Here is a 12,407-nt window from a genome sequence, read left to right as displayed (position 1 = left end):
AGCACCTCTAATCTTCTTTTGTTCTGTTTTGTTTTGTTTTGAGACATGGCATCCTGGAACTTGTTAAATAAACCAGGCTGACCTCAAACTCGGAGATCTGTATGCCTCTGGGATAAAAGGCTTGTGCTACCAAGCTCAGGAATAAGCTTCAATTTTAAACAATAACATCTGTCTGTCTAGTGTGTGTGTGCGTGTGTCCAACCTAGGTGCTTGTGGAGGTCACAGGACAACTTGGGGGAACCAGCTCTCTTCTTCCCCTATGCTGATCCCAGTTTTCAGGCATGGGTGCAAACACCTTTACTCATGGAACCATCTCACTGACCCACTTCTAAACCCCTTGGTCTACAAGAAAGCCGGTTTGTACAGTCCAAACAACACTGAGATAAGAAAAAAAAAAAATGAGGCTCATTGTAGTGTAACATTGTTAGTGAATTTTGAAGACACTATGTTGAACAGAGGGAGCCAGATACACATGACTACAAACAATCTAGCTGTAGGGGTAGCTAATGCCTGTAATCTAGCACTTGTGAGGTTAAGGAAAAAGGATTTTGCTGAGTTCAAGGCTGGACTCAGAAGGAATCCCTGGACTACAGAATGAGACCCTGTCTCAAAAACCAAGTGCAACAAAGTAGTGCAATTTGTGGAATAATTAATTCTGTCTTGGTAGAATCCAAAACAGGCATCCCCTGGGCAAGTGATGAGGAGACGGCCTACCCTGGCTGGGAAGCCTTCTGGAAGCCTATGAAGTTCTCATCTCGAGTCTGTGTGCTCCTGTTAGTCACACATCGGATGAAAGCCTTTCACTCTGTATGATTATTGCATTTACAAACTGAAGTCCTTGCTACAGAGTCCCTGGCTGGCTCAGTGCTCATGCTAGGGCCACCTACGTCTGAGTCTGATGGTTCTGGGAGAGAGTTCTTAACATCAGTGGCAACAATGGTGAGTGGCAAGAAAGATTTTGTGGAGAAGGGTTTAGTTTCCAGGTAACAGGGAGAGGAATTATTAGGGACAGTTTTCACATCACTGTTCTGCCTGTAGCAGATAACACTGGATAACCCAGAGTGTTCCATCCCATGCCTTTGCCTACCAGCGTTTTTTTGGGAGCAGGTTTCAGGTATGTAAAAACACAGGGCGCCCCCTCCTGCCCAGAGTTTTATTCACACATTCTCCCACATCTGACAGTGGTGGCTTGTTCTGTGTGCACGCTCTGAAAATGTTCTAGGAAGCCCTGGCATGACTCACTGCTCTCTCTCCTTCTCCTTTTCCCTCCATCTTTTTCTCTCGTGACCACCAACACTAGTTAAATGCGCCTGTGCACCGGGGAGGCAGAGGCAGGTGAACCTCTGTGAATTCTAGGCCAGCCTAGTCTACAGAGTGAGCTCCAGGCCAGCTAGGGCTGCATAGTGCGACACCATCTCAAAACACACAATTCCTCCTGCTAAAACACTTAAAATTAAATACACTCATCCTGATTGGTAATGGGTGGTACTACCTGTGATCTCAGTCACTTGGGAGGCTACAGCCAGAGGCTTGTAAATTTGAAGCCAGCTTGGGCAACTTAATGATACCCTTTCTCAGAGCGAAACACAGTCCTCCTACCCTTCACCCCCTCCCCCCAGTGAAACCCCAGAGGCTGGGGATTAGCTTAGCTGTACAGTGCTTGCCACACACTGCCGAGGTCCTGGGTTTGATCCCAGCACCACAAAACAAAAACAAATATGGTATCTACAAAAATAACATGCTGTCCACCGCTTCCCTTTCTGTAAAGACAAATCAAAAACCAAAAAGACAATTTAAGAAAGGGAAAATGCTTTCTTCAAAGTTCCAGGAAGGTGACCTTGTGACCTCTATGCCTTAAGGGTATCTATGTGTGGCTCAAGGAGCACAAGGTTGAAGGATTCCCCTAAGAATGGTTGCCTTTCTGGACATGTGATCTTACATACCCGTCAGCTAGATACGGCAATGATATTAACGTAAATGTGAGCATCGCCAACACTCGCGTCTTAGTTTACAGGGCCATGTTTCTTATTAAGCTTCCAAAGGTGTGAAGTGAAGGGCAGGTGGGGCAGGGTCATCGCTAGGCCGTGTCTCTGTGATGCACGGCCGATCAAAATGAGTGTCAACCTCTCTTTAAGGACTGCTAGAGTAAACAGCTGTGTTGCTTTCAATGAAAATAGCCTCCATAGGCTCTTATACTTGAATACTTGGTCCCCAGTTGGTGGAACTGTTTGGGAAGGACTAGGAGGTGTGGCCTTATTGGAGGAGGTGTGTCTGAGGGTGGGCTTTGACACCATTCCCAGTTAGTGCTCGCTCTCTGTCACTGATTTGCTGATAAGGATGTGAGCTCTCAGCTGCAGCTCCAGGGCCTGCGCGCTGCCTAGTTCTCTGATGGTCATGGACTCTAACCTGCTACAACTGTAAGTCCCAAATTAATAAACAAAAACAGAAACATTTTTATGAGTTGCCTTGGCCGTGGTGTTTTGTCATGGCAATAGAAAAGTAACTAAGATAGCAGTCGCTCTATTCTTTCCCTTTATGGTCTATGTCCCCAAATGAGGCCAGAAAAGGTAACTTTAAAATGCAAATCAGATCGTGACTCCCTTTTAAAATATTCAACTAATGAACTGAAATCAGTATCCTGCATGATGGTTAAGATCACACCCTCTGGTGTGGGAGATGGCTCAGGCTATAAAAACACCTACAGCCAAGCCTGGTGATCTGACCTCAACCCCTAAAACTCAGACTGTGCAAGGAGAGGACTGATCCTGTAAGTTGCCCTTTGACCTCCACATGTACACTGTAGCAAGCGCACACCCACACATCCACACACACTTAATTAAAAAATGAGCACATACTCCACCTTGCTGGCCACACTTCTTCCTACTTGTGCAAATGTGGGCAATTATTTAGGGACTGTATGCATCAGATTTCTCACAGGACTGTGTGGATGAAATGAGTTATTCTGTGCAAGTTGTACAACAATCCTGGCAGAGAGCAAGTAAAACATATATGCCAGCTCTTGCCAAAGCCTTATTGATGCACATGACTGCATGGATGGATGGCCCCTGCCCACCTGTCCCACTTTGTCTAGAGCCATCTTTCCCTACATGCTCTGTTCCAGGCACACAGACCTTCCAGGTTCTTCTTGCTCTGCGCTCTCTGCCTTGAATGGTCTAGACCCCAGCTCTGACACACCTGCCCCTACAGCCTCCTAGTTGCACTGCGCTTATTACCGTCCTGTATGTGTGTTTGTGTATGTGTGTGTATACGTGTGTGGGTGTGTGCATGCTATGGCACATGTGTGGAGATCAGGGGGCAATTTGTAGGAGTCACTTCTCTCCTTTTGTCCTGTGGGCCCTGGATAACTGGACTCAGGTGGGCAGGCTCGGAGGCAGAGGCAAACACTTTACCTCGAGCCATCCTGTTAGTCTCAGGTCATTCTTTCTTGTAGCTTTTCCCCTGGTTCTCTTGCCACAACATCTTACTTTTCTTAGTTTTCTTACTTTTGAAACTGTGTGTATGTACGGATGTTCTGATACCTTCACAGCCTGCTTTGTACCTGTGCTCGCTCAAACTATTACCAACTCAGTGCCTGAGCGTGTACTCAGAAGAGAAACAGGTATACCTTTCAACCTTCTCATCCCACTGCTCTTCTCCCTGAGGTCCCTCGAAAGGAGGGGAATCCGCAAACAATCCAAAGGGGGCCATAAGATGAGGCATCTAAAGTGTGTCTGGGGGAGGGGAGGGAGGCTGCACTCCCGTGTGTGTGTGTGTGTGTGTGTGTGTGTGTGTGTGTGTGTGTCCTCAGGGGAACGTTCAGAACAGAAGAGGCTGACTGTGGAAGGGCACTGCAGAGGAATTCCATAGATCTTACAGTGTCAGTGTCATGCTCTGCGGAGGTAGCTAACTTTGCAATGTATTCCCTCCCCTCCACTGCTGTTTCTAGAGCATTTTCTCCAGTGTGACTTGTGAGCTAATGTATTTCTGGGCAGTGTCGAGTTCTGCATTTCTTTTTCTCCATTGTGAACTGATTTCTGACAATATTTGGGATGAAGGCAGAATCAAGACACAGCAAAATACGCATTGTTCCCCTGTGTGTGTGGGATGGCAGGCAGCAAACACGCAGAACCAAGAGTCCAGTCCAGCCCTGCTTCTTCTCACTGGCTTTGCACAGTGACACACGACACACACACACACTGACCAGTCTCCCCTCTGCAATATCCCTGGGGACTCCCAGGCAAGTACTGGTGACACACCAGTGTCCAGGCCCCATAGACTGAGGTGGATAGTGCGGGTTTGGCAAAGACTGCATCCCACTGTGTCTGAAAAGACATTCCCGAGTGTTGAAAGACGGACAGTCTTCCCAGGCTCTAAAAACTAAAGCCCCACCCGGTTCCTGGCTAAGCAGCTGCTGTAGCTAATTTTGTTTTCATCAGGCCAGGCCCAAGGCAGGAATGCCTGAGACAGACTGCAAAGAATAGCTTTCCTTAGGCAGTCTGTCACTAACCAGAACTGGCTCCGACTTAGACACCGCAAAGAGAAGATGGAGAGGAAGACAGGGGGAGAAACACTGTGAAGCACTAAAACAGTCTCCAAATAGATGATCCGTACGGAAAGTATGAGAGTGCGCATGATGCATGCCAGGAGGGAAGACGCCCAGAAAGTGAGCTCCGTGTTGCCTCTGTGCTGGGTGCCTCACGTGCCCTGTCCTCACTGATACCTCCCAGCAGCTAAGACAGAGTTTCATACCCCCTTCAGGAAACAGCCTGCCAGAGCACCCAAATTCCCCCAATCACAGAGCTAGTCAGGAAAAGTAGAAGTTCAACCCTGGTGTATCGGGTTCCAAAATCCTCTTTCTTTTCATTAAACCTTGTTATTTCCAAAGAAGACCAAATCGGAAGACGTTTCCCGTAACCAGAAAACCCTGGGGAGTATTTGCTGAGCACCTGCTCTGTGCCAGGCATCTCTACATGCTCAGGTGCTCCTTGGGCTCTAGGTGAAAGGGTCTTCTGGACCATGAACCCTGGGCGTACTAAGTTCTATCCGGTCATCTGCAGAGCTCAGGGAAGGCCCTAGAAGGCTGCTTTAAGAACAGAGTGGTCTCACGGCGTTGTGTCTGATTTAGAACAGAGTGGTCTCTGGACACTCTGTCTGATTTCCCCTTCATGCCTTGCTCCAACCTCACTGAGCTTAAAGGCCATAGCAAGCCCAGCTCCCACCTTTCTGACATTTTCTCTCCAGTCTGCCCACGATTTGTCTTTTTACTTATTTGAACATTAAAGTCATTTTTGGGAAACTCTTTTGTTTGTTTTTGTGATAGATAAGATTGGTTATGTACTACACTATAACTCAAAATTAGAGAAACACAAAAGAATGGGTCCACATCTCTGAATTATTTTCTTCACAAATTTCAGAAAGAGCCAGAAACTAACTACATACATTGTACCCATATCAAAGTGGATATTAACTATGAATCTGCATTGAATTTCCTGACTGGGCTGTTGTACACTGTACTTGGAAATTTCTATTGGCTGGTCGCCCATGGTGTGTCTGTCTATTCCTGATGGTTCCTACACATTAGCAAATGTTACATTACAATTCCACACCAGCATGGTTCTTTCATTTACTCTTAAGAATAGTAAAGCTTTTTCTTTTCTTTCTTTCTTTTTCTTTCTTCCTTCCTTCCTTCCTCCTCCTCTTCTTTCTCCCTTCTTTCTTCTTTTTTCCTAAGACAGCTTTTATGTGTATCGCTGGCAATCTTGGAACTCACTCTGTAGACCAGGCTGGCCTGGGACTCAGAGATCTTTCTCCTTCTGCCCGCTGAGTGCTGGGAGTAAAGGTATATGCAACCAGGCCAGGCTTGCTTTAGTAGTTTTTAAAAAAACAGGATCTTAATATGTATACTTGGCTGGCCACTGCCCAGAAATAGTAAAGCGTTCTTAAAAATTTTAAAAATTAGCCGGCAGTGTTGGTGCAGGCCTTTAATCCCAGCATTTGGGAGGCAGAGGCTGATGGATCTCTGTGAGTTCAAGGCCAACCTGGTTTACAGAGCTAGTTCCAGGACAGCCAGGACTACACAGAGAAACTCTGCCTCGTAAAACCAAAAGCCAAAACCCAAACCCTAATAACAACAACAAAAACACACTTTACTTATCTCTGTGTTTGCTGTAGGTGTATGGGCACATGTGTGCCGCGTGCATGCCTCTGCATCCATGTGGAGGCCAGAGCTCAACTTAGGGCCTTGGTTTTCCTCTATCTTCAGTCCTACGGTTTGAACTTAGCTTGTGGGGCCCTGCTGCAGCTTCCTTTACCTACTCAGTCATCTCACCGGCCAAGGCTTTTAAATTAAAGCTACAAATCTGTGCAATAACTGGACTATATTTTTAAAGAATTATACCCATCCTTATAGCCACAGAATTTGAAAGGTAAAAATATTTTCAGCAGTTTTGACACAATCCAGGTTACTTACATATGAATATGTTACTAACCTAAAACTCACCTTTAGGTGTCTCCCAGCATACAAGAGAGTCAATTAAAGACAAGCCTTGCTTATAATAAAATGTCGTTAACTCTAGCCAATTGGCATCAAGTGTGCTGACGGCTGCTCCTTTCCGTGTCACCTTCATGGACAGGATGCCTTCCTGATAGGTCCAGCAGGCTGCATCCTCGTCAAAAGCATTGAAGACCATGTACAGCTTGTTATCTGGGACTAAGCATTCAGGGAAAAGGGAAAAACAATCTTACTGTTCGAAATTCTTAAACAGTTTGTTCTCCACGAGACATTAAAAACACACAAATAAAAATAGAAAACAATAGAAATGCTCACCACTTAATTAAAAAATATATGTACATCTGTGTCCATGTTCGTGTTCTGTGCCTGGGTATACGCACACACGTAGAGGCCAGAGGCTGATGTTGCGTGTCCTTCTCTACCGTAGGTTTTGGGCTGGGAGTCTAACTGAACTCGGAGCTCACGATCTGGCCATCTTGTCTACCTGTCCAGCGCCGGGGTTACGAGCATGCGCTTTACATCTGCCTTCTCTGGGGGAACTGGGCGTCAAATGCAGGCTTGATGTTTGTGGGATGAGTGCTTTACTAAGCCACCTCTTCCCTCTCCCCATCCCAACTCAGCTCAATCAACTCTTAGCACTGTGTCACACTGGCTTTGAATTATTTCTTCACGGAAATAAGACAATGGGCACAGTGGAGGCTACAATGTAGTAGGTACCTAGCAATATACAGTCCCCGATTCCAGCCTCTAAAAATAAGTGTCAGAATGAATTTGGTATTTATTGTTCTCCCAAAAGCTTTTAGTTTTTAAATGTACAGTTATTTACCCTAAATATTTTACTGTTTAAAAAAAATGCTTTAGCAGGGATTGAGGATTCAGGAACTTGCCTGGTGAGAGCAAGGTCTCAGGTTTGGGCCTCAGTTATTAAAAAACAAACAAAAAACCAAAAAACGGAAAAAAAAGAAAAAGAAAAAGACCCCCTCTGCCAATCCCCAGTTAAAAACAACAACAACAACACTTTAACAGTCCACTGTTCCACATGCATCTCCTGCTTCTTCCTCTAGAGAATCGTGCTCAAATGGGCCTCTGCCATGCAGAGGACACACATGTATCTCAGAATGTCAAGGCCCAGTCTCCACGGTGCCCTCCTAGGACAGTGCTGATCAAAGGCTGGGTGCAGCTGTCAACGTGCTAGAGCTCTAGTGCCAGGCCCTGGGCTGTTTCCCTTCATAGGCCTGTGAGAGCCTCGGCAGGTTCCCCTTTTAGAAAGCAATAGAGGCTTTTGTCTCCACAACCCACGTTAACTCTACCGCTTACGGTCTTGAATTTTCCTTGATGTCCCTGCAAGAAAACATTCCTGCAAAGATGTCAGGAAACTTTCACACAGTCAAAAACAAATACTCTTAGTTTCTTGGGAATACTTGAGACCTGACAGACAAGAACAAAACTATTGTCTACAGTTATTTCCGGCTGTGGGCACTATTGTTATAATAACTGACTCATCATGATGTTCCATTGTCATATTCCAGTGGTGATCAAAGCCAGTCCATTCATTTCAAAGGTGAAAAGCACGGGTGAAGTGGGGAAGGCCCTGCACTGAGATTCTCACACTCTGTTTACCAGACAGTGGTAAACCAAGCTGCTTTCTTGGTCAAGTCACTTCCTTCATTTTAGAGGCGGGTCGGGTGACTGGCTTGCAGGGCCAGTGGGAGAACTAATGCCCCAGCATTTGCCCTGCCTTATTTCAGGCTATAATAAAAACAAGCCCGCGAGCTTAGATTAGTTCATTGTCCTCGTAGCCTGCAGACATTACCTTTGTCTTGTAGTTCTTTAAAATAAACATGTAGTTTGGGGGACATAAGAAAACACTCTTAGCACGCATGCTCTCACCTTCTCCCCACTCTGGTTTAGAGCAGCCGGCGCTGCTATTTCCTTCTGCTGGATGCTGCCCGCTTTCATGCTGAGGTTCCTCCTCCACGCCACTCTCAGAGCAGTGTCCACTGAAGGCTCCCTCATTCCAGCTTTTGCAGTTGTCTTGTGAACCGTGTCTCACTCGCAGGCCCGACTCTGCAACCCCATCATGGCTGGCTCCATTACAGTGCTTGGATGGCAAGCAATACTGTGATACGAACCCAACAAATTTCATTCCTCTTCTAGCAGCAGCATTAATCTGCGTTTTAAAGAGATGGCAGGACCAAGGTAAAGCCCATGTTCAAACCAGACAACTAACCTTCAGTCCTCAAGGAGGTTGCTAGAACATACAAAAAACTGGATAGTGAAACAGCCGAGGACCCCTAAAGATCATGTCTCAGCGTAAGCGTGACTTGTCACACAGAACTAATCTGCTTTAGAAATGATCAAAATGGGACCGTATTTTTCTCTCAAATTCTGCCACATTTGGCAAGAAGTAGTAATTTTACAGCATGATTTTTGGAGACTATTAACAATGATCTTTCCAATTGGATCAAAATTAAAGATTATTCCAGAATACTCCCAAAATAACTAAAACAAACACAACCTCACTATTAAAGAAGACATTAATTTAAAAACAAAATACACACTGCACTATTTAATGTTAACAAAGATGTTAAGAGATCCGTTCCTATAAATATGCATATGTAAAACATGAGTCCAGTTCATGGCAGCTGTACTGAAGCTTGCCAATGTGCTAATGCATGATGGCTGCCTCTGACCTGGGCCACGTACTCAGGACTGGATTTGATCCCGCCAGTCAGTGAAGAAATAAGCTCTGAGGCCCGCGCCATGGAGTTAATGAGATGATCTGGGATCTTCGCAGTGGTGATTTCATGTCCAGTGCTGTTTCTGTTCACGTCCTTGTGGGAGTGTCATCTCCTTTTCTCGAAAAGCACACAGTGCCCAAGACCTAAGGCTCTTTTCCGCTCTGTTTGAGACCCTTCTTCTTCTCCTGTGTTCAGAAGGCAATACTTCCTCCTGCAGGAGCTGTGTCTTCTCCGTCTCTGTATTGCATGGTGCCATGGGTGCACTATAAACACTCATTAAATAAGTGAAAAGGCAGTAGAAGTATTTTTTGTTTGTTTGTTTGTTTGTTTTTGGAAACAGGGTTTCTCTGTGTAGCCCTGGCTAGCCTGGAACTTGCTCCGTAGACGGTGCTGGCCTCGAACTCCGAGATCTGCCTGCTTCTGTCTCTTGAGTGCTGGGACTAAAGTTGAGCACCACCAGGCCTGGCTCAGCAGTGTTGGATTTTCATGGTCACTGTTTTAAACATATAAACTAAAAGTTTTAAATGTTATTCTGGAGAGAGTTATGATGGAGGTTGAAGATGGAAACACTGATAAGATGAAGTGGAATTTTCAAAGTCAGGAAGAACTGAAGAAAATGAAGAGCAGTACAATCAAAGGGGCCACTGGGAGCCAATCTGGGCGATGGAAGGTGACAGGAGCCAGAGCTCTGGAATATAGCCAGCCCTGGCCTCATTCCTCTTAAGAGTCATATTCTTAGAGTTAATGCTGTGTAGGATACTTGGACATAACCACACAGTTTCCCTCTCCCAGGTGTCCTGGGTGACAAGAAGGAGGTGTGAGGTGTGAGAGGGCTTGGCATTCTCTGAGTGAAAGGCCAGTGTCCTCTCTAGGCACTGCTTCCAGTGGGGCATTCAAGTACATGTTTCTTACTGTAACAGATATTTTTTTTTTCTTCCTGAAAACTCTGTGAACAAACATATGGATGTCCTTTTTATCCTAACTTGGAGGATGCACATTTTAATTACATGTGTTTATTTGTTTGCTTGTGTGTGTGCGCTCCTGTGTGCATATGGGTACTTGCGTGTGATGTATATGTAGTGGTCAGGGGACAACTAGCAGAGTTAGTCCTCTTCTTCTGTTATGTGAGTCCCAGAGACTGAACTCAGGTCGTCAGCTTCGGTAGCCCTGCCTTTCTCCTGGGCTGCCTTGTCAGCCTGGGAGGACTGATATGTTTAAATGCAGTGTTTTAAGACCCAAGAGAAAAAAAATGCAAACTGAGTAGTAAAAATAGAATGGTCAAGGGTGGGAATCTCCCAGCAGAACGCCAGCATGTATTCGGCATGAGCGTTCGATCCTCAGTACTACAAACAAGGAAACAAACTAAAAATAGAGGAGGCATTAATATATCGCTCAAGTTTGACTTGAAAATTAGCTGTTCAACAAGTCTTCACACAAAGGCGCTGTTCAAAAAAAAAAAAAAATATTTGGCATTCGCCAATGGCTCTTGTCCACGTGTATGCTTCTGAAGTGTCTCACTTGGAGAAGAATCCCGTTACTCTAATTGCTGAAACAACAGTGCTTTCCTGGTGAGCAGGTGTTTAACTGTGGCCAGGAAGTTAGATTCATAACAAGCGCCCTGACAGTCATCTATCAAGACTCAATTAGTTTTTTTTTTTTTTGTTTTCAAAAGAAGCTATCTGGAGCGGATTTATTCTCAGAAAAAGAAATGACCCAGCAGTAGATGGTGTGTGTACTTTTTAAAACCTGGAGTTTTCCTACCAGCGGTTGAATGGAAACTTTGTACCTAGATGGGGACAGTCATTAGCAGCTCTTAGTGGCCAGACACAAACCGCAGGTGCTTCTCCGATTGATGGGCTATTCACACTTGAAAGCAGCAACAGAAACAAACTTCACTTTCTTTTTCTCTCTTCCTTGCATCCCAGGTTGGTCTGGAGCTCAGGCTCTCTCAGCCTCAGCCTCCTACTTGCTGGAATTACGCCCCACACTGTTCAATGTAGATGTGAGCCTGCATGTCTCACTCTATCAAACTTTTTTTTACCTCAAAGAAAGTGCCTTGGATCCTTGACTCTATATATTCAAATTCAATAAAGGCTAGCTGGGTGTGGTGCTGTATGATTTAATCCCAGCACTCAGGAGGCAGAGCTTGCCGATTGATCTCTAGGAGTTCAGGGCCAGTTTGGTCCACGATCAGTGGTTCTCAACATGTGAGACTGCTTTGGCAAACCTCTATCTGTAAAAGTATTTACAATATGATTTACAGCAGTAGTAAAATTACAGTTATGAAGTAGCAACAAAAATAGTTTTATGGTTCAGGATCACTACAACACGAGGAACTGTATTAAAGGGTCACAGCATTAGGAAGGCTGAGGACCACTGAGAGCTCCAGGCAGCCAAGGCTATCAAAGACTGTTTCAAAAACAAAACAAACAAAACCACACAACAAAACAAATAGAAGCTAAGAACTTATGAGAATGCCAGTGTGACTAAAAACAATTTAGAATATTTATGGAATTATGATATATATGTTTTTTTTTTGGTTTAGTCAATTTACATTTAGTGTTCAACTCTTTTTGTTAATGCAGCTTCCAAGGTATACATTAATTGTAAATTTTCCCTTGTTCTCTTTTTAAGTTAATTTTCTCAAAAAAAGCATAATTTTTTATGCCAACACCTCCATTCACAATTAAATGTGTTTCCTTTTTTTGTTTTCTTTCAGATTTTTTTTTTTCATATTTAAAGAAACCTTTTAACACAGGGAACTTCCCAGAGACTCATACTCCAACCAAGGACTATCCGTGGAGATAACCTAGAACCCTGACAATGCAGCCACTTCTGATGAGAACTGATAGACTAAGATCAGAAAGAAGGAGAGGAGGACCTCCCCTATCAGTGGACTTGGGGAGGGGCATGCATGCAGAAAGAGGGGGGGAGGGTGGGACCGGGAGGGGAGGAGGGAAGGAGGGGCTTATGGGGGGATACAAAATGAATAAAGTGTAATTAATAAAAAAAAGATAATAGTGACCAATAAATGTTAGTTCATATTATTGAGTTAAAAAAAAAAAAGAAAAAGAAACCTTTTAACTCTTTGTCTCACCTGAAACTTTTGGAATCTATTCTCCACGGGAACAAGTGCCTTCTCCCCCAAGCACTGA

At 44.7% G+C, this 12,407-nt stretch overlaps 1 protein-coding gene across 1 annotated transcript in view; it reads right to left on the bottom strand.

Moving 5' to 3' along the window:
- Nucleotides 1–12,407, bottom strand: part of Rftn2 (raftlin family member 2) — a 53,343-nt gene that overhangs the window by 24,990 nt on the left and 15,946 nt on the right. The window contains exons 4-5 of the mRNA XM_055617143.1: nucleotides 8,402–8,681; nucleotides 6,500–6,709 (exon numbers count right to left, since the gene is read on the bottom strand). Coding sequence (XP_055473118.1) covers nucleotides 6,500–6,709; nucleotides 8,402–8,681 — 490 coding nt within the window. The remainder of the gene's footprint in view (nucleotides 1–6,499; nucleotides 6,710–8,401; nucleotides 8,682–12,407) is intronic.

This window comes from Psammomys obesus, unplaced genomic scaffold (genome assembly GCF_907164565.1).
Source record: "Psammomys obesus unplaced genomic scaffold, mPsaObe1.curated_primary_1811, whole genome shotgun sequence".
Taxonomy (NCBI): domain Eukaryota; kingdom Metazoa; phylum Chordata; class Mammalia; order Rodentia; family Muridae; genus Psammomys; species Psammomys obesus.
This window is presented reverse-complemented; position numbering and strand designations above follow the sequence as displayed.